This window comes from Monomorium pharaonis, chromosome 10 (genome assembly GCF_013373865.1).
Source record: "Monomorium pharaonis isolate MP-MQ-018 chromosome 10, ASM1337386v2, whole genome shotgun sequence".
Taxonomy (NCBI): Eukaryota; Metazoa; Arthropoda; class Insecta; order Hymenoptera; family Formicidae; genus Monomorium; species Monomorium pharaonis.
The window spans coordinates 16675066-16697065 of record NC_050476.1 but is presented as its reverse complement, the minus strand read 5'-3'; the positions used below and the strand labels follow the sequence as shown (position 1 = coordinate 16697065).

General features: G+C 32.3%; 2 protein-coding genes across 3 annotated transcripts in view; one reads left to right on the top strand and one right to left on the bottom strand.

Moving 5' to 3' along the window:
• Positions 1 to 22000, bottom strand: part of LOC118647631 — a 377709-nt gene that overhangs the window by 44343 nt on the left and 311366 nt on the right. The window lies entirely within an intron of this gene.
• LOC118644186 (probable cytochrome P450 6a20) lies at positions 6016 to 10691 on the top strand. Its single transcript, XM_036292886.1, has 6 exons — positions 6016 to 6184; positions 7281 to 7650; positions 8361 to 8695; positions 8769 to 8999; positions 9070 to 9321; positions 10395 to 10691. Exons 1-6 carry the CDS (start codon positions 6016 to 6018, stop codon positions 10556 to 10558), a joined length of 1521 nt encoding a protein of 506 aa, XP_036148779.1. The 3' UTR covers positions 10559 to 10691.

Sequence of the window (22000 nt, the reverse complement as noted above, 5' to 3'; positions counted from 1 at the left end):
TACATATGCGTTTTCATTTATAATTTATCAATTTAATAAATGTCATGTGTTATATAAAAAAATATATTAACAATTATTTATAATCAATCAATTTATATATTATTCATTATTACAATAATCCATTCATTTGTAATAGTAAATCCTCTGTTATTATTTTAGCATGTCCTTCTTTTATTATTAGTAAAATTCCATACATAATTGATTCTTTTAAAAACCGAAATCTTTTTTTAAACTCATTTTTATTTCAAAAATTAAAAAGATTTTGTGACCATCTCAATTATATCTTTTTGGAAGTTGTATTTGTAATTCGTTTTCTTCATTTTCTTCATTAGATAAGTTAATATCTGGGATTTCAATATTTCTTGGTTTTTCAAAATTAATTATAAATATAAAACTGTCGCAACTTATATAATTAGATTAGCGTTCACTTCTTAAGTTCACTACAGACACGACTTGGCGAAGATCGTCTTATTTGCCGATATATACAGGGTGTCCCAACGCACGTGGACCATTACTCGTAAAAAGGTAAAGGGGATCGAGATGAATATAAAAATCCAATATTGTCTTGGGTTAGGTCTTGGGTTAAGTCTCGGGTTAGGTCCACCAATAATCAAGGTATTAATTTTTCAAATTATGCGAATGAGAGCGCGCCGAGGAAAGAGCTCGATCCGCTTGAGCCATAACACTGAAAAAATCTATTATGAATGTTTGATAAGCTTTTATTATTTACTGTTCACAATTACGATAGAAATTAATTAGATTATTTGAGATTCCATACGTTAATATCTCGATTATTGCAGACCTAACCAAGACAAATATTGGACTTTTATGTTCATCTCGATCCCTTTTACCTTTTTACGAGTAATAGTCCATGTGCGTTGAGACACCCTGTATGTCAAATAAGACGATCTTAAATGACTATGAATACGTATCATCTTAAGCCTGTGCTTATATTGAATAAGAAAAGTTTATGAAAACACATTCAGGCGTTCTGAAATAAGATCGTCTTGGTCAAGTCACGACTTGAGATTTTAACTCAAGTCTTTGCTTATTTGTCGACTATGAAACTAGAGGGCATCTTAAGACCAAACTTAAGGCGGGTCTTGGAAATAAGTCTCGACTATGATACGGGTCTTTGTGGATCGTTAATAGAAGCTCATGGAGTCTCGATATATGATTGACGAAATAAAAATTTAAAATAAAATTTCATTTTTTTCAATTATTTTTATCAACAGTACATACTAAATTTAGAACAAATTTTTATTAATTAATTAAATTTAAATTATATTATTTATTTTATTCTTACTTGCGCTGGTAAGTTTTGAACCCGGGACCTTAGGATGACGAATCTTGTACTTTTATCTGCTACGCCAATTTGACTCATCGATATGGGTACTTGTTATTGTCTACATAGGTTGGGTTCGGAGACCACGCTTTTGGCGCTGTGAGCGTGCTCTATCTTCTTCGACATTCAACTGAGCAACAAGATAGAATGATACTTTTAGCGCTAATAGCGTTCTCCGAACCCAGCCATATTACCTATATATATGTTATAAAGGACGGAATTCATAGAACCGATCTTAAGCTCAAAGAATGGTCTTAAGTCTAACTTCGAGCCGACTTGAGACTTACTTAACCAATGAAATAACAGCATTGACGTCTCAAGATCGTGCTTAAGCTGGAACTTGAGTAAGATTCGACTATGAATTTCCGGCCAAAACTGACGCAATTATATTATTTTTTATAAAAGCAATTAAATTTGCAAAACGTATTAAAAATAAATAGCATTAATTTATTTACTTATTAATTTCATTGTTAAATTATTATCAACAATATATAGAATATATTTTTAAAATATACTGAAAAATATTTACGGTATATGAATTAAATATTTTTTTATATTCTTTGATAACATGGTATAAATATTATTTTAAATATTTTCAGAAATGTTTATCAATAATTTTTTTTTATATTGAAAATTTGGACCATAAAAATAGTACAAAATATTTATTATTTTCTTTTTATAAATACTTTTATAAATATTTTGTAAATATTTTGTGCTATATGGGATATTGCTTCACTTGGATATAATAACGTTAAGTAATTGTCTGCCTCATTAATATCAGTCCATTTTGACATCATTTAATTCATTTTGATGCCACATGATACTGATTGAATTTTTTCATATAACATTACTATTTATTATTTAAACATCTATTTCTATCTTTTCTTATACGGATATTTTATTATGCATGGTTATTTATGTATATGATGTCAATTTTTCGTCCATATTAAATTTTTTTTGACACAATGATGCGAACAACCGATGTTGATGCCGGCATGGCATATGTAACGTCATTTTGACTGAGCTGGCGGTCCCGCTGGAAAATTCTGCCTCGATACCAGTCGTAAGTTTTAGAGAAAACCAGAAATTTGTCGTAATCCTGCCAACGACCCAGCGATTAATTTCCTTAATGACAATAACACAATTCCAACAGAAAAACTATTCCCGCTGCTCCAATCTCCCCACTATGGATTCGGTACCCCGTGCTAAAGTGAGTAAATGTTAAAACATTACTGGTAGATTTTGAAAACCCGGAATACTTTTGCTCCAACAACCGCCAGCGAGCGTTCAATCGCTCGCCAGCGAATAAGCAGAACATAGATTCCCGCCAGCAAGTATTTGCCAGCGAAATAAGCACAGTTAGATTCCGCCAGCAGCGTTCAATCGCTTGCCCAGCGAAATAAGTCAAGTACAATACGAGCAAAAGTATACCGGCGGCCCTAATCTACCGAAATAAAATGCTTACCTAAGCGTCCAGTCGCTTAATAAAGCATTTTCTCGTTTTGCTGTAGATAACAAAGAAACGCTCATCGTGCCGGTCGAAGGAAGCGGGAAGAATACTAAAAGCTCAACAGCAAGCCCTGGAACGGGCCCTCCGAGACATAGAAACTGTTGTGGGCTACCCGCTGGAGGTCCCCTCCACCCCTCCTCATGTGAACCAAACTATCAACTTTGTTCCCGGGGGAGCGATCTCCCCCGTTAATCTTTCCTAGGAGGACACTATCTCCTTCGAACGTTATAAGCAAATTACAGCCAGCAACATCGAAGTCATTACCCTCAATGACTCCGACGACGATTCTCCCACTCAATTAGAACCGTTAGATCCGTCAACGACTTATGATAGTTCAACGATATCGAGAATATTAATATTTCCTCAGCCCGAAATGTAAGGGAACCCCGTTGACACTTAATAATAATTAATACCATACATTATTTTATTAATAGATACGTATAAAACATGTACATGTATGTGGTATTTGTTTATGTATTATTATAGAACATTTACAGCGATTACTTGCATTTATAAATTTTATACATCCTTTTGTAATAAGTGAAATATATGAAGTGTTTGTACTTTAATAACAACATAATTTTCTCAGTTAAAATTTTGTAGTATTGTACTCGTAGATTAAATATTAAAGTTGTAAGAAATCATAACATATTGTTCATAATAAAATTATGACAGTTTTTTATATAGAAACATGTAAGATGATTCATATACTTATCCGTACCCACAATAATACCATATATTATACCCTGGTGAAAATGTAAAATCGGAGCGTAAGTCGAATTAAAGGGAGAGTAATAGAAGCGTTAACAAACATTCTACGAAGTGTAAATTGGAACAATGAAATGTAAAAGAAGCGTTAACACTTCTTTTACATTTCATTGTTCCAATTTACGCTTCGTAGAATGTTTGTTAACGCTTCTATTACTCTCCCTTTAATTCGACTTACGCTCCGATTTTACATTTTCACCAGTACATTCGTAAAATATATGTACAAACAGATCTCTTATACGTAATTATAACTATATCATAATTACATTAACTATAAGCCTACAAGATTTTCCATCGGTAACGAACTGTCGCCTGGGTAAAGTCAAGGTGCGATCTCATGGAGCGGATTATGCGGAAGCGGAACGAGCGGATCACCAATCGCGGGATCAATCTAATAGAACTCTTTCAAAGATTCCGTCGAAACGGTCCTGTGATTGGTGATCCGCTTGTTCCGCTTCCGCATAATTCGTTTCATGGGACCGCATCCTCAGTGTAAGCGGACTGCCCGAAACTCAAAAAGAAGAGCCCCGGTCAGGCGACCAAAGCGTCGCGACGCAACGTAAAAAGAAAATCCCCTAGATCCGGACATAACACTAAGGGCCGATTTCCACCAACTCCGGTTACCTTAACTAGAGATACTATAACAGAGATTCGCCAATGCGTTAACGATTTCTGATTGGCTCCCGTCGCTTGGGGTATAACCGGAAGTATGAGAGAGAAAGATAGATATAACTGACAGAGAAAGCCTAGCCGATCTAACCTGTCACCTGTCACCTGTCAAAAGAAAACAGAGTAAACCGCCATCGAAAACGTCATATCCGATATCCGGTTTTACCCCAAGACGACACATTGGCGAATCTCTGTTATAGTATCTCTAACCTTAACCAGTTGGTTATTCCATTGGAATTGACCAATCGCATTTGTTAATTTTGCTTAACGACAAATACGATTGGTCAATTCTAATGGAATAACCGGCCGGTTAAGGTAACCGGAGTTGGTGAAATCGGCCCTTAGTACATTCGATGTAAACGCGCCCATACTAATCCTTTCCCAGGCAACCAGCTGACGTCGAAATGACGTGAATATAACGTCAGTTTTTGACCCGTTCGACGTCAGTTTATGACGTCAAATTGACGTAATGACGACGTGAGTTTGTCTCGTCAAAAATGACGTCAGGTTAATGACGTTTACTTACGTCATTTTTATGACTATCCCAGGTAGTAAAAATCGCCGTTATTTTGACATTTTAGAAAATATTTGAGCACATGTCCTATATATGCAGTATACTTGCATTGTGAAAATATCGAAATAACATAATTATAATGTAAAAAAAAAATTTACGTTGTTTCTCAACAAGCCACGTTATACTGGGGGATTGCCTAACTTCCGCGGTCACCCATCCAACTCTGAACCGCCGTCGACGTTGCTTGACTTCGAACATCGTTCGCAACCTAGCACTTCGTGATGATCCATGAACACTTGATGCTCATGAATACATATTTGTTATAGATCAGTTCAATAGTTGTCAGAAACATGAAACTTGTAGTAACTTGACGTCTGAAAATGTATGAAATATTTACGCATAATACATAATATACACAATTTTTTAACAAAACCGTGTTCTATACCGTGTAATAACCCCTAATGGAAATATCTTATTGAAAATCTTTTTCAATTGACCCATTTCATTGAAATTTATTAAATTTATTAAAATTTATTAAAACTCATTTAATTCATTAAAATTTTATAAAATTTATTAAATTCATTAAAATTTATTAAAACTCATGTATAAAATTCATTAAAATTCATTAAAACTCATTTAATTCATTAAAATTTTATAAAATTCATTAAATTTACTTTAGTGTTATTTAACAAAAAAATAAATTATATAAATTTTAATGAATGTTAAAGAAACCTTAATAAATTTTAATTAATTTTAATTAAATTTAACGAATCTTACTGAATTTTAGTGAAAAGGGGTCAATTGAAAGAAATTTTCAGTAAAAATTTTAGTAATATAATATTTTCATCAGGGACGTCATTTAAATAACGTCATTATGACGTCTTATTTACCTTTTCTAACTGACGTAACTCCAAAGACCAATAGTTACGTCATATATAACGTATACTTATGACGTATATACTGACGTGATTGTTATGACGTTTAAAATAACGTCAGTTTTAGGTCATAGTCACCAATTAGTGACAAAAATCACGTAAATTTACGTCATTTCGACGTCAGCTGGTTGCCTGGGTTGGTGCGCACCAAACTTTATACGCATACCAAGGTTTTGATGATGTAAACTAGGCCATTATCGTGTCCTGTGATGATATGTATACATATTTAAGTTATTTCTTTGTATAGTAAAATATATTTTGTTTCAGATTTACGATGGTACTTGCGGAATTAATTGGGATTTTTATCATTGCCTTGAGCATTATATATATTTATTATAAGTATGTAATTTTCAATTTTTGGTACAAGAAAGGTGTTTTTTATGTTAAACCTACCGTACCAACTGGAAATGTTTCATCATTTATTACTGGAAAAATACAAATAGGTATCTTTAATATTTGTTACAATATTCTCTCACATATAATGTAAATATATAATAAAATTTAATTTTTTGTGTACAAATTTATATGTTACATTCATATATGTAATACTCCTATATTGCTAACGTCCTAAGATAGCACGGTGCAGACGTATATACTCGTGTCTTTCTTCCGTTGGTTACATTTTGCGTTGCGCGTATGCGTTAGCTCTCTCTCAAACGACTAATGGTATACTTTTACACAGGCGTCGCAAGCGATATATAAATACAATATATAAATTAATTACGATTAAAAAAAACCGGCAGCAGCTGCTTATAACTGTGCTATGTTATTATGTTATTAGTGAAGAGGAAAAAAACCAAGAGAAAAATCCAGGTATGTATATGCGTATTAATATCTACGATTATACGTGCCAATGTAAGACGTTTGTGGCTATTTTTGGCTTTAGTCATTTTATCATCGCTTGCGATGCCTATGTAAGATAAAAAGTATGCCATTGGTCGTTTGAGAGAGAGCCAACGCATGCGCACAACGCAAAATGTAACCAACGGGAGAGAGCGAGTATATACATCTGCACCGTGCTATCTTACAGCTTTCAAAGGACGTTAGCAATATAGGAGTATTACATATATGGTTACATTATATATTTTATACATTTAGCTTGAATTTTTTCTTTGAAAACAGCCAGGACGGAAGAACTATCTGTTTAAAAGTTATGATAAATTTTGTAAGTAGGATATGTATATTCAAAAAACACGAAAGGGTTAAAATGATAAAATTAATAATAATAAATACTTAACAAACACGAAGTTTAATAGAAACATATAAATTAAGATTATGTACATATATGTATGTATATTCTACGAAAAATTTTATTATTTTGTGTGTTAGTTTTTTTTGCAATACAAAATTATGTAAAACAATTGTTTTCTGTAAAAATAATTAAAAGTTTTCATAAAAATACATATCTTTTAATTATTTTTTAATATCATTATTATAATTTCTTTTTAAACTTATAAATAATTTATAATGTTTATTTACATTTCTGTTTATAATAAAAATGCAAAAGTAATTAAGTAAATTAAGTAAATTTGTCGACAGGTGTATTTTTGCGTGATCTATACATGAAATATAAGGATCATCGGGTTTTTGGAATTTATGCATTTTTTAAACCCATCTTGGTGATTGCCGACTTGGATCTTATTCGAACGGTATTAACAAAAGAATTTACAAGTTTCCATGATCGTGGGATGTATACCAACGAAAATATTGATCCATTGTCTGCCAATTTATTTTTTTTACCTGGAAAAAAATGGCGAAAGTTACGTGCCAAAATAACACCTACTTTTACTACGGGAAGAATAAAGCAGATGTTTCCGATCTTGAAGAAATGTAGCGGAAAACTTTTAAAGAATCTAGAAAGTAAAGCACAGATGGGAGAATCCATCGAGATAAAAAATATATTAGCAAGGTAAATTGTTTAAAAAAAACTTATTTAAACTATTATAACTACTAGTACGATGATGACAAAATTCTTATAAAATTGAAAATAAAGTTATTATTACATTAGAACATTAGAAATAGAAAATAATAGCATTAAAACACAGTTTTTTTTTAATTTATGAACTATTGTTCGACGAAAAATAATTTTGTAAAATTATATTTTTAGAACAAAACATAATTCATAAATTCGTATTTGGTTGATTACTAGTACAAATAATTTTAAAAGTCTCTTGTGTGATACTCGAAATTGCATCAACAAGTTTTCGAATGGAAACAAAATTGACCAATTACATTGCTCAATTGATCAATTTGCTTAAAAACTATTGATTTTCTTTTTCTATTCGAAATATCTATATCTAATTGTATGTATGAAATAGTACAAAATACATTGCATTATTTACACACTGCACTGAGAAAAAAATTTACTAAAAAACAATAAATGCGTGTCAAGTTGTATGCAACGCATGATTTTCTAAAATTAAAGAAAATATTTTATTTTTTAGTAAATGTGTATACACTGAGAAAAATATTTACTAAAAGACAAAATATTTTCTTTAATTTTAGAAAATCATGCGTTTGCATACAACTGGACACGCATTTTTTGTTTCTTAGTAAATTTTTTTCTCAGTGTTAGCTCAGAAAGATATACGTTTTTTAATATTTAATTTTTATTAATAGGTATTCAATAGATGTAATTATGTCAACTGCTTTTGGTATCGAATCCAACTGCATTCAGGATCTATCTAGCGATTACTTTGTCCAGGGAAAAAAAATTTTTAAGCTAAATCCAATTTGGATTGCTTTGTTAATGTTCATGCCAAAAATTATGGACCTTTTTTCTATCCCACTCATTGACAAATGTATCTCCAATTTTTATATAAATGTGTTCAGAGAGAATGTAAAATATAGGCAAACTCATAATATTATTAAAAATGATTTTATGAATCTACTCATACAACTAATGGAAAAAGGTTACATTGACGATGACGATAATGAAACTATCAATATGTCAGGTTAATACACATATTTTATGTATACTTTTATATTAATATTTTTTTATATACATATATAATTTTATTTTATTAGGAACCACAAAGAAGATCACCATGTTGGAAGCTGCTGCGCAAAGTTTTGTTTTTATCGCAGCTGGTTTTGAAAGCTCCTCGACGACCGCGACATTCGCTTTATATGAATTAGCTCAACATCAAGATATACAAGATAAAGTTCGCGAGGAAATTGACGAAATATTGAAAAAGCATAACGATCTGTCTTACGACGCAATGAACGAAATGATATATCTGCATAAAATAATAAATGGTAAATATATTGCATTGTATTCAGATATACAATTTTTATACTTTGTTCATACTTTGTTTAAATATGACAGAAACTATGAGAAAATATCCACCTCTTCCAATGATGAATCGTGTTTGTACCGAGGAATTAGACTTACCGACGACAAATATTCGTGTGCCAAAGGGGACATTAATTACTGTACCGGTGCTTGGACTGCATCGAGATCCATCTATATATCCGGACCCAGATAAATTTGATCCTGAACGATTCAATAAGGACGAGATAGCAAAGAGACATCCGTACGCATATTTACCATTCGGGGAAGGCCCACGAAAATGCATTGGTAAGAATATAAATTAATTTATTAATACCTTATATGTATATATATATATTACATATCGTCTCTTAATTTCTCAGATGTTTATTTTTGAATATATTATGCAAAATCATTAATTATTACAAAATTAAACAGTATTACTCTTATATTATCTGATAGGACATTTTCTAGTTTAAAAGACACACGTTTACATTTTTAAAATTTTATTTTTAACTTTTGTTGTGTAATAAATGTAAAGGGGGTAAATACCTGAATTTAGAATTTTTTGTTTGGGCTTATAAACGGTTTAAAGGATTGAAACCACCCTTTAAAGGTAAAGACATTTTTGCTTTTTCTTGATATATCTCGTAAATTAAACGAGATATTAAAAAATATTTTATACAAAAAAATATTTTTCAAAAACAATTTTTTTCAAAAAATGAATAGAATAGTTAAATAGAAGTATTTATGCTGTAAAACTTTTGTATAAAACATCTTTTGATATTTTGTTTACGAGATACATCGAAAAAAGGCAAAAACCCTCAACTTTTAAAGGGTGGTTTCAATCCTTTAAACCGTTTATAAGTCCAAACAAAAAATTTCTAAATTTATGTATTTACCTCCTCTACATTTATGCCAAGTTTTATCAGAATTTTCGGGTTTGCGAGGTTTCCTTGTGAGTCTATAATATAATTAATTCTTGCCTTTAGTTCTTTTTCAATTCCATAAACATAGTTTGGTTGTAGTCCGGTATTCATTGTCGGTTTTTATATTTAAGATCATCTTAAATACTGTCTTAAAATGCTATCAACCAATCACAGAGTCGTATTAACATTTTAAGACATTGATTGAGATGATCTCGAAATAATATTCGACTATGAATACCGGCCGTAGATCTTCAAAATTGGCAGCGCTAATGTGAACTACATATCACATATTCATTGATTTTGAAACATTTAGTCTTCAACTAAAACTGTAATGTAATTTAATAATACTGATGCTCATGAGTATCTTGAAACACTGTAAAAAATTGAATGTGAAAAATTATGACTTACACACACACAAAGTCTTAAAAGTATCATGTGTTAATTAATTTTCAGGTGAACGATTTGGGTATGCACAAGTAAAAGTCGTACTGATTTGTCTTCTGGCCAAATACAGATTCAAATTTCATTCCCGGACTAGGGTCCCACTTTGTTTTAACGAAAGAAGTGCCGGTCTTACAGTAAGAGGCCATGTACACCTTATTATTGAGCAACGATAAAATAACTCGTGGTCAAATTAATTTCTTGTTTGAATATTTCATACATATTTTATACGTATTTTAAAGTAGTTTTCTAAATATTTATTCGTTATCAAATATATTATCATTTTGAATACAATAACTTAAACAGAGATCAATGAGTGCATTTTTATTGTAAGTGGTATTGTAAGTGTGGCAAAAAAGAGATCAAGTATTAATTTTTAACCACTGCTGTATATATTGCAATTGTCAATAATTATTTTCAGTTAATTTATATATATTATAAAATATATAACTTTATAAACCATATTTTAATCGCAATACATTTCAATATAATATTGTTATCGATGTGCTATTTTCCACGTTTACATTACAGTATAGATGCAATATTTCTATAATATTAAAACTAACTGATAATGTTACTAATATTGCAAATTTGTGCATTTTTAAAGAAAAACAGCCGAGTTAAATATTGAAAAAAAACACATTAATAATTTTACATTATTTCAGTATTGTTTAGACATCATAGTTTAGACATCATAGTTTATAGACGTAATCTTTTTACAATATTAATACTAACTAATAATGCTACCAATATTTTGCATTTTTTAAAAGAAAAACAGCCATGTTAAATATAAAAAAAAACACTAATAATTTTACACTACTTTAATATTATCTGCTTTTTTTGGAGTCCTTTCGGAGGCACGGCGGAACCAATTAATTATGCCTAATTCTATCTCTCTTATATTTATTATTTTTTATATGTAATTGCTACTTTTTGTTTTATTAAAAAATTTTTATTTTTTAAATATTTTTGAAAAAAAGTTATAAAGTAAAAAGTTAATAAAGTTATTAATCTCTTTCGATGAATTCAGTAAATGTTGCATATAATTTTTAATTTAAAGTAGTTTTGTACATATAAAAACTTTTAAAAAAATTAACATATATATATTAATAATGAATATATCCATTTACTTTATTTAATTCTTCTGAAATTAAATTTTTATAAGAAAAAAATAATAAAGGAAATATTTTAGCATAAAAATAATATTTTATATATTTATAAACTTAATTTTTAATTAAAATGTAATTTTTTTTAATTTAAAATTTTAATTTTAAAAATATTATATATAATTTTAAATAATCTGTATAAGAATCGACATTTTGTTAAAAATAAAACCAAGATAATTGATATGACTATTTAAAGTAAAATAATAAGTTTCGTAATACTCTCAGAATCAAACAAATTTTATCTTAAGAGTTTTTCTCATATAAATATGTAATTTGCCCTGTTGTATATATTTCTTATTTTATTGTTTTTAACTATATTATTTTTAATTTAATTTATTGCATAAATTTAACTCTATGTCAATTAATGTTTATACTTTTAAATATTATTGTTATTTTAATATTAACTTTAAATTTTTTTTTAATATGTTTATATTTAAACCGCGTTAAAGTGCTTGAACATCAAGTAGATTTTATTAAAACTTTAGTTCGCGTTGTCGCTGCTAAAACTATTACGTTGTGATGTGAACAAAAAATAAATTACTTTTTGCGGAAGATGACAGTGTACTTAAGTGTGAAATGGCAGATATTAATAACATTAAGTGCACGCGAGAAACGTATAAAAATGAAAAACTAGGCAGGAAACGCAGATTATAAATGTTAGCAGATTATAAATGTTCGGTTAAACAAAATATGAGTTAATAATATTTTTGGTGTAATATGTGTGTTTGTGGATGTATATGCGTGTATATTATATATAGATAAATAAAATTTATGTATAAAATTGCTGTATATGTATAGATTGATTGTGTATTGTGCGTCTATTGCGTGTGTATATATAATTTATGTACAGAATTGGTATGTATGTGTGTGATGTTATGAAGTAATAGTTTTTTGTAAAAGTGTGAGTGTTTAGTTTATATCATGAGATAGGTAGGACTCTTCTCTACTCTGATAAAACATTAATTCTGAAGAAGTCATGCTTTCCATGTAAGAAGCAAGGCATGCCTTCAGGTTGACATAATATCGGAGGAAAAGATGCGAAGTCTTAGCAAGAGCGGGACATATCGCATCTGAGAAGAATTTTAGTGTTGTGAATATTTTTGTATGTTTTGTATGTTGTTTGTAAAGTATGAGTGTTTGTATCATAAGATAAACAGGATTCTTCTCTACTCTAATAAATCATCAATTCTGAAGAAGTCATGCTTTCCGTGTAAGAAGCAAGGCATGCCTTCAGATTGACATAATATTGGAGGAAAAGATGTGAACTCTTAGCAAGAGCGGGACATATTACATCTGAGAAGTGATGTAAGTGAAATTTTTTTTATTTATATAAGTTGTGTGCGTGTATGCAAAATTTAGCGAATTGTTATGTGAGTGAATACGTGTTCTAATGCATTATATATTTATATACGCGCGTGTATGTATAAAATTGTATTGTGAATGGTTGTGTGAAATGTTGCATGATGCTGTGGTTACATTTTGGCTGTATTCCAAATTATATTGCAAGCACTGAAAATCTATAGTTCACATTATGTATACTATACATTTTCAGTACAAACAGTGAATTTTAGAATACAGCCATTATATGCTTGCATCAAATTTTTTAACCACACCGGATATTATATAAATAGGTATCCGACAGTCCGCAGTCTGCAAAGTGGGACGGAAAAATTTGTTGCAATTTTATTAAAATATTAAATACTAGCTATGCCCTGCCACGCGTTGCTGCGGCTCTCTATTCTTATGCTACATTTTTTTCAAATTTTCTTTGCTTTCGTTGTTTAACTTTCAAGAGCCTTGCTTTACTGTTGCTCTTTTTATTTTATTTTTGAATAAGCATTTATCTATCTTTAATAAATCTAATTCATTTATTCACGTACTTCTAACTTACTTTATTTATTTATTGCCTATGGCATTGTATTCAATTAATTTGTTTCTATTTATTGTTTTGTATTTTTATTATAATGTAATATAAATCTTATTGTAGAGACTATAAAAAAATGCTAGATTTGGAACACTTATTTTCTAAATTTTTGTAGTTTTTTAGAATTTTGTAGAAATTTTTCCGCCAGAGATGTCTAAAATAATTTTTATATAAGACGTCTCACAGATGTCATAAATTTGATAAAATAGGACGTCTATAAAACGTCATAAATAAAAAAAATTAAACGTCTTTTAGACGTCTTAAAACGTCTTAAATCGGGTCATAAGACGCCTTAAAGATGTCTTTCTGATAGTTTTATATTCTCTGGGATTATGCCGTTTTAACAACAAGAGTCGAATCGAAGCGTCCTTTTGGGTATGAGTACCTACTATTACTAAGTTTTTTTAGGAAAGGGAGCCAAGCTTTACCTATCACCAGTTTTGTACCTGCACAAGTAAAAAATTTTGCTTGTTTCCTTTTGGGATCAGTGTACAGACGGAGAGTTAAAGAACATTTTTGTTTTTTTTTTAATGTTTTGTTTTAGAGTGTAACCCTATGTTCGATCAATACTGTCGCTGATATTGATTGGAACCCGGTACCATCGGAAACCAAATAAGAAATCAATATTCCTCTATTGTTCGTCGCATTCCATTGTTTTAAATTTTTAGAAATTCGAGAAATATCCACTTATTCGTCTCCAGTTGGTTTTCACCATTATGATGTAAAAAAATGCGGTATGCCTTTCGAAAGCTTAAAGGTATAGGACGCGATATATCCACGTTTCGGTGATTTTCAAAAACTATAAATGATAGTAAATTATAAATTTATGAAAAACAATTTGTAAAAATTTCAATTTCTTGTTGAAGCATCGAGCAGTAACTTTTAAACAAATGGAATTTTCAAAATTCTGACGACTGCATCTGAAAGAGAGCAATCCCGAAAATATAAGAAATAACCTTAATACATTTTTTTCGCTTTAACATAAGAAATTATGGCAATAAAATTGCATAGAAAAAGTGTCTATTTGGTCCTTAAAGGGTTAATATGTTCACGCGTACGTAACAAAAGTATTCACATCTATTTTCCTTCTGATAATTTTAACGGTTTGTCTAACCGTGATTGGTGAAATTAGCCCTAGCCCTTAGACGTATTGAATCATATTGAATAACTCCGGAAAATCTTTGCACCGGACGAACTACCGAGCAACACACACACACACACACACACACACACACACACACACACACACACACACACACACACACACACACAACCGATGTCGATGTCAAAACCAGTGGTGCAAGTTTTGGGCCGCCAGCATTTCGGGTGCTCCGCCGAGCGCCCAAGTCGGTCGCGTATGTACTTCAAGTCTCTTCTTCTTTTTTTTCTAAGTCCCCAATTGGATATCCGACCCAAGCAGAGGGTCACAGTACCATGATTTAGCCGGGTCAAAGACCCTAAATTAGTCCGTAGGGAAATGGACTAACTTACCTTGAATCTCCGGCCGGCTCGGCCGCTCTCGTCGCGTCTGTCGCAAGTCGGTTATTAGAAAGACAGAGAAGGAGAAAAAGTATTCGATGGCACTCAGCGGTGCTCGGCGTAGTATCTGAGATGCTGGCGGCCTTAGGTGGTGGCGAGGCGGATTAGTGAAGCATTAGTGAAGCAGAGAATACCGCGTACTAATTGTGGACTAATATTTTGTAAACGGAACAATAACTGTGCGGGTCGTTACATAATTGTAATAAAAAAATCCTTTCTAAAAGTAAAAGGATATATACTGTTCTTTTGGTAAACTTTTAACTCGACGTGTTCGTAAGTGACCTGTGTTCCGAGAAGTCCGGCAGCGTGCCCGAAAAAAATAGTGATCCTTCAACCCCAGGATCACAAAAAATTTTTTCGCTGGAAGAGAGAAAGGCCTGCGAGAAAACACATGCTGCAGTGCGCTACACTTTTGGACGTTATTGTAAGAAGAGAATTACCAGTAATATTTTAAAAATATATATCAAACATTATGTCATAACGTTTAATAACATTAAAAAAATATATTAATAAATGTTTTTAAGATATTTCAATAATATTAGGACAGCAATATTATTAAAATTACTTAATGATATTGCTGTCTTAATATTATAAAAATATTAATTTTAAAAACATTTATAAAATATTAAGTTACAATTAAATATATTTTATAAAGTCCTTATGATAAAAATCAAATAATAGAGAAACGGACAAATGAGCCAATACTGAATATTGTTATATTAATGTATTATATCTAACAAATAAACATTTTGATTTGTAATCAGATTATTATTAATATTAAAATACGAACATAAAGCACACAGATAAATAAGACATAATTGAAGTCGGAAAAGAATTGACATGTAACAATTTTCTTTCAATAATAGTTAAAATAAACGGTGTAATTAGGGAAGATCTATAAATAAGAACGTCCTGTAACAAATGTCAAAGTTGAAAAAACGTAGGTGCCAAGGACAATAAAATTCGTTACACATTCCATTCCTTGCGATGTAAAATGGACTATAAATATGACCGATTTCTTAGTATTATGTGTTTGATGTATAAATAAATTGTTAAACGAGATAGAGAAACAGTAAATCAAACTTAATACTTGCTTGATTATATTGTAGTTAAAACGTATGCTCAATAGATGGAAAGAGAACCAATAATTTAAATAAGCGCGTTATTAATTACTCCAAAGAGCACACAATATTTTTTAAACGGTTTTTAAATATTTATTTTTAATTATTTTTACATTATTAGCATTTATTGTACAAATAATATTTATTAAACATTTGTTTTATATTAATTATTTATTTCAAATAATGAATTAGAAAAAATATTTATAAAACGTCAATTTAACGTTGATTTAATATTTATAAATTATTAATTTTTATAAAAAATAATGATTTAAGAAAATTATTTAAGTAATATTTATTTAATATTTATTTTATATAAATTATTTATTTCAAATAATGATTTAGAAAAAATATTTATAAAATGTTTATTTAACGTTCATTTAATATTTAAAAATAATTAATTTTTTATTAAAAATAATAGTTTAAGAAAATTACTTACGCAATATTTATTTAATGTTTATTTAATATTTATTTTATATTTAAAAAAATATCTAAAATAAAACTTAAAAAAATATTTATTTAATATTAATTTAATATTTATATTTTAATCGTTAATTATTTAAAATAATGATTTAGGACAAATATTTAATTAATATTTATTTAATATATTGACTTTACATTTTAATAAAACGTTTAAAATAATATTTACGTAACATTACTTATTTAATGTTTATGTAATATTTATTTTATCTTTAAAATAATATTTAAAGTAATACTTTAAAAATATTTTTTAAATATTAATATAATATTTATGTTACAATGATTAATTATTTGAAATAACAGTTTAGGACAAATATTTATATAATGTTTAATTTATATTTATTGAATATTAATTTAACAATTTAATAAATTGTTTAAAATAATATTTATATAACAATTCGCGCCGGAGTACACGTTAATTTTATTAAAACGTAATATTTTATATTTATTTATCTAATATTGATTTAATATTTAAGTTACAATAATAATAATAATTTATGACAAATATTTATATAATATTTAATTAATGTTTATTTATTATGGAACATAACGACGAATCTCTGGAGTATATGGATGCGGTAAACCCTCCGCCATCGGGGAGGGGGGGACTAGGTCGAATTAACTATAAACAAGCCATTAGAGACATGAGGGAGAGAGAAAGAAAGCTCAGCCAGTGGACCGATCTGCTGGAAAATATGTTGTGCCAACTTACGAGTACCCTGTCCAACCTCCGCTGTAACGACCCCTCCCTTTTCCCCGATAAATCCAAACCGAACATTCCTTCGCCCCTGCTCCATTCTACCTCCATGCATACTCCGCACATTTCGGCAGGTTCTCCCTTCGTGACGAACACCTTCACTTTTGCGTCCTAAATTATATTTACGAGAAACGCTTGAACTAGTCCCGAAATACGACGGGTACAATATCCCCGTGTGATAATTCGCCAGGGCCCGTAAGAGAGCGAGGAAAACTGTGCCGTTAGTTGACGAAGCGCTATTTGTTCGAATGCTACGTAATAATAATCGCATCACGCGTACATGGCCGTGGAAGACGAGATCCATGCAACCGTTGATAAAATCCTGGACGTGTTGAAACGCACTTTCGGTCCGGGAAGGAACGCGAATTATTATCGTGGTCAACTAAGCATGACATACAAAAGGCTTAACGAGCATATTCCCAGCTAGCAAAATGACGCAAACTTTGCGCGAAGTTTGCCGCAAACTCGAGCAAACCTTTGTAACAAAATTACGACAAGGTGTGTCCGCATTAAGCTTAGCTTTTGCTAGCAAGGCTTGTTGTAAATAGTATGACGCATATTTTATGCAAATAACAGGGTAAAATTTGCTAGTAAAGCATAACAACAAATTTGTAGCAAGAACAAGGCAAACCTTGCTGTACACAATATGATAGCAAATTTGTGGCAAGAATAGAGCAAACCTTGCTGTACATAGCATGATAGCAAATTTGTGGCAAAAACGAGGCAAACCTTGCTATGCACAATATGATAGCAAATTTGTGGCAAGAACAGGACAAATATTGTCGAAATTTAGATCAACAAAAATGATTATTAGACTGAAATATTAGACTGATTAGTCCAATATCAAATGTGAATGGTGCAATCATACTTGGTTCTCTGTTCTCGACGAGCCCCTTTTATTAATCCAGTAGATAAATCTTTTTCACGAGAAATGCGCCATCTCGAGATAGATAGTAAAGTCAGAAATAAAGTTTAAAACCCGATAATTGAACCCTGTTATTTGCATAAAATGTGCGTCATACTATTTGCGACAAGCCTTGCCAACAAAAACTAAGCTGTTTACGGACACACCTTGTTGCAATTTTGTTGCGAAAGTATGCTCGGCAAGTTTTATTTTGTTCTTGCTACTAATTTGCCGTTATTCTGTGCTTAACAAGATTTCCTGTTTCTGCCATAAATTTATTGTCATGTCGTGTAGCAAGGTTTGCTCTGTTATTTGCTTAAATTTTGCATTTTTATCGTGTCGGAACAAATCTTGTAATTTCTATACGTAATATTTATGTACAAGTCTTTCTCTGTTATTTGCAGCATCGTGTGATGAAAACTTTTGCCGTAAATTTGCTCGAAACTTTTAGAAAACAAAGCAACAGACAATTACTTGTCATAAAATTGTTGTCAAAATTGAAACAATCCTTGCTGTAAAGCTTTTACGATATGTGATTTTAACAGGCCTGGCTAGCTGGGTTTTTGACTATATCGGGCGCGTTAAGGATCTGCATACCGCGATTATCAAGGGCGATCAGAGTAATCTCACTGAATCTCACAGAGTACCCTCACTGAATCGAAAATCTCGTCGACTCCTTTGCCCTCGAGGTATTTTACGAGGGGCTTTCGCGCGAATACCGGATCGAACTTCGTGCTGAGGGCTAATTTTTCTGACGCTTGCAACAAGATAATAGTGATTGATAAGAGGCTCGAGAGGGAGGAGGCTCGTTGCCGCACGATGCTACGAATTCTCTCACGTGGGATCTACTAATCCTTCTAATTTCTCTTATTTCACGCACTCCCACGCGGGATTTACTAATCTCCCTGACTTTTCTAATTCCACTCATTTCCATGCGGGATCCTCTAGTTTGCCGACGCATAACGTGCCGGCGCAATCCCGTCTAGAAGCGCTCTTGCAACATCCCCTTTCCTCGACAGATTTGCGCTATCCAACTTTTCTGTAATTGCGATCTCGTTATCCACTACAGCAATAAAAATATACAATGTAACAAATATTACTCCGTGCGTTAGTGCTAATCTAAATAATAGACAGCGTGAACCATGCGATTTGCCTTTGATATCAGAGAACGACGCTAAACCTATTAAAATACAAGAAATTCTAAAATTGTTACGACTTGATTATTTAAACTTGCTTGAAAAGGAAAACATAGTTAAATTAGTTGAACTATGTCACGATCGTTTTTACCTACCCCATGAATTTTTGGGGAAAACTTATGTGATGTCCCACAAGATCGTAACCACCGGCTTACCAATTAATACGAAACAGTACCGCTTTCCACACATACACCGCAAAAAAATACACGCGCAAGTGAGCCAGTTACTAGACAAGGAAATTGTGCGCCCGTTAACGTCCCCGTACAACTCTCCTATCTGAATCGTGCCGAAGAAGCCTGATTTCGCGAGAAATAAAAAGTGAAGGATGGTGATAAATTACCGATGCCTGAACGAAAAAACGGTAGCAGACGTCTATCTGCTACCAAATATCAGTGACATTCAAGATCAACTTGGTGGAGCAAAGTACTTTTCTATACTGGACCTTGCTAATGGATTTCACCAGATACCAATAGACGCTGAGAACGCTTGCAAAACTGCCTTTCCCACCACTCACGACCATTATGAGTTTACGCGAATGCTTTTCGGCTTGAGAAACGCACCAGCGACGTTCCAACGACTTATGGATCAAATATTAACTGACCTACAAGGTAATGAGTTCTTTGTGTATATGGACGATATCGTCGTCTACGCCAGCTCCCTGCGCGAACACGACATAAAAATGTCTAAACTAATAGCTCGACTACGATCGGCTAATTTAACGTTACAAGTTGACAAGTGCAAATTCTTTCGACATGAAGTGGTTTACCTTGGTCACATAATGAGGAAGGACGGTCTCCGTCCAGATCCACAAAAAATTGCCGCAGTCAGGAAGTTTCCTGTTCCCCGGAACCTTAAGAACATAAGACAGTTTTTGGGCCTTGCCGGAGGCGTTTTATCCCAAACTTCTCCAAAATCGCGAGCCCACTATCCAACATGCTGAAAAAAACCGCAACCTTTTCGTGGAATGAAAAGACGCAAAAATCGTTTGAACTACTTAGAAGATTATTGTGCGAAGAGCCGATACTACAATTCCCAGATTTTAGAAGAGCTTATCCTCACTACCGATGCCTCCGATTATGCTATCGGTGATGTACTGAGTCAAGAGACCTTGGCCAAAATTTACCCATTTCATACGCATCTAGAATGTTAAACGCTGCAGAGAAGAATTATTCGACGATTGAGAAAGAACTATTAGCAATCACGTACTGTGTTAAACATATTAGGCCCTATCTATACGGGCGCAAGTTCATCCTGGTCACGGATCATCAACCCCTAACATGGCTGCACCGTGTCAAGAACCCTATATCGTGACTCATGCAATGGCGACTGAAGTTGGAAGAATATGACTACCATATTGTATATAAAACTGGCATAAGTAATGCAGTCCCCCTGTCTCGCAATCCTGTTTCTACTGTAACCCATGCCTCGCTTTATCTCATCCTGAAGAAACTCCGCCTTAACTCAGACCAAACTTGAGAAGTTCTTGAGGACGACGGTGACAATGAGGACAAGCCACGACAGAGGAAGAAATTCTCCAAGAATACCACAAGAGTCTCAGACTCAACGACTGAACTAACTAATTCTGAAGAGCCTCTTTCAGTCACTCAAAACAATTCCTCTCCCTTCCCTCCACACATTGCTTTGTCATCATTGGGACTAGAAGCTGGAACCTCCACCTCTGCGTCAAATCGACACCTCTGCATCGTTACAGTTTGAAGTCGCAGAAGAAGGTTAATATAAACGATTCATCCTGTATATATCATTATTGGATCGCAGTGGTAACATCGTCCTTATGGTTACGGAAACCCCTTTTGCAAGGGAGCTCAGGAATATTATGACGCTGGAAGACTGCCTCTGCTAATGATCTCACACTGGGAAGAGCAAGAGTATATCCAGCAGCTAGCCCTAATTGTCATATCATTGCGCTACCAACGAAAGAGCGATTGCATGTATCCATGGAAATGCCAATGTTAATTGAGAGCCTCTCCTCGCTACTGGACGTGATAACAGAACCTAGACTACATAGTCTTAGTCTACGATACACAGACCGACTGGAAGCCATACCCTGGTGACAAATGCAATCATTGTTGGAGGAGGCGATGAAGGATCCAATGGCCATAACCATATGCCACGGATCTGTCACCACGCCACCTGCGGAACAGTGTTTGCCCATTATCAAAGAATACCACGAATCTACCCCTGGCGGTCACAGGGAGTGACTAAAACTTATCTACAAATCAAACAGCATTTTGCCTGGAAGAACATAAAAAGGAATGTCCAAGATTATATCAAAAATTGTCGCTTTGTCAAGAGCTTAAGCTTGTATGGAAGAAGACTCGCCAACCAATGATCCTCACTGATACGCCTGGACGTGCCTTCGATAAGGTCGCATTGGACATTGTGGCCCATTCCAACGCACCAGGGGAAATAATTACGTGCTCACTATGCAGGACCTCCTTACTAAATATTCTGTTTACGCTCCGATCGGCGATACGATAGCCGAAAGGGCGGCAGCTGCGTTCATTGATAACTTT

Coding starts and splice junctions, on each gene's coding strand:
- LOC118644186 (XM_036292886.1), top strand. CDS start 6,016: ATGGTACTTGCGGAATTAATTGGGATTTTTATCATTGCCTTGAGCATT. Junction 6,185..7,280: donor TACTGGAAAAATACAAATAG/GTATCTTTAATA, acceptor ATTTGTCGACAG/GTGTATTTTTGCGTGATCTA. Junction 9,000..9,069: donor TCTGCATAAAATAATAAATG/GTAAATATATTG, acceptor TAAATATGACAG/AAACTATGAGAAAATATCCA.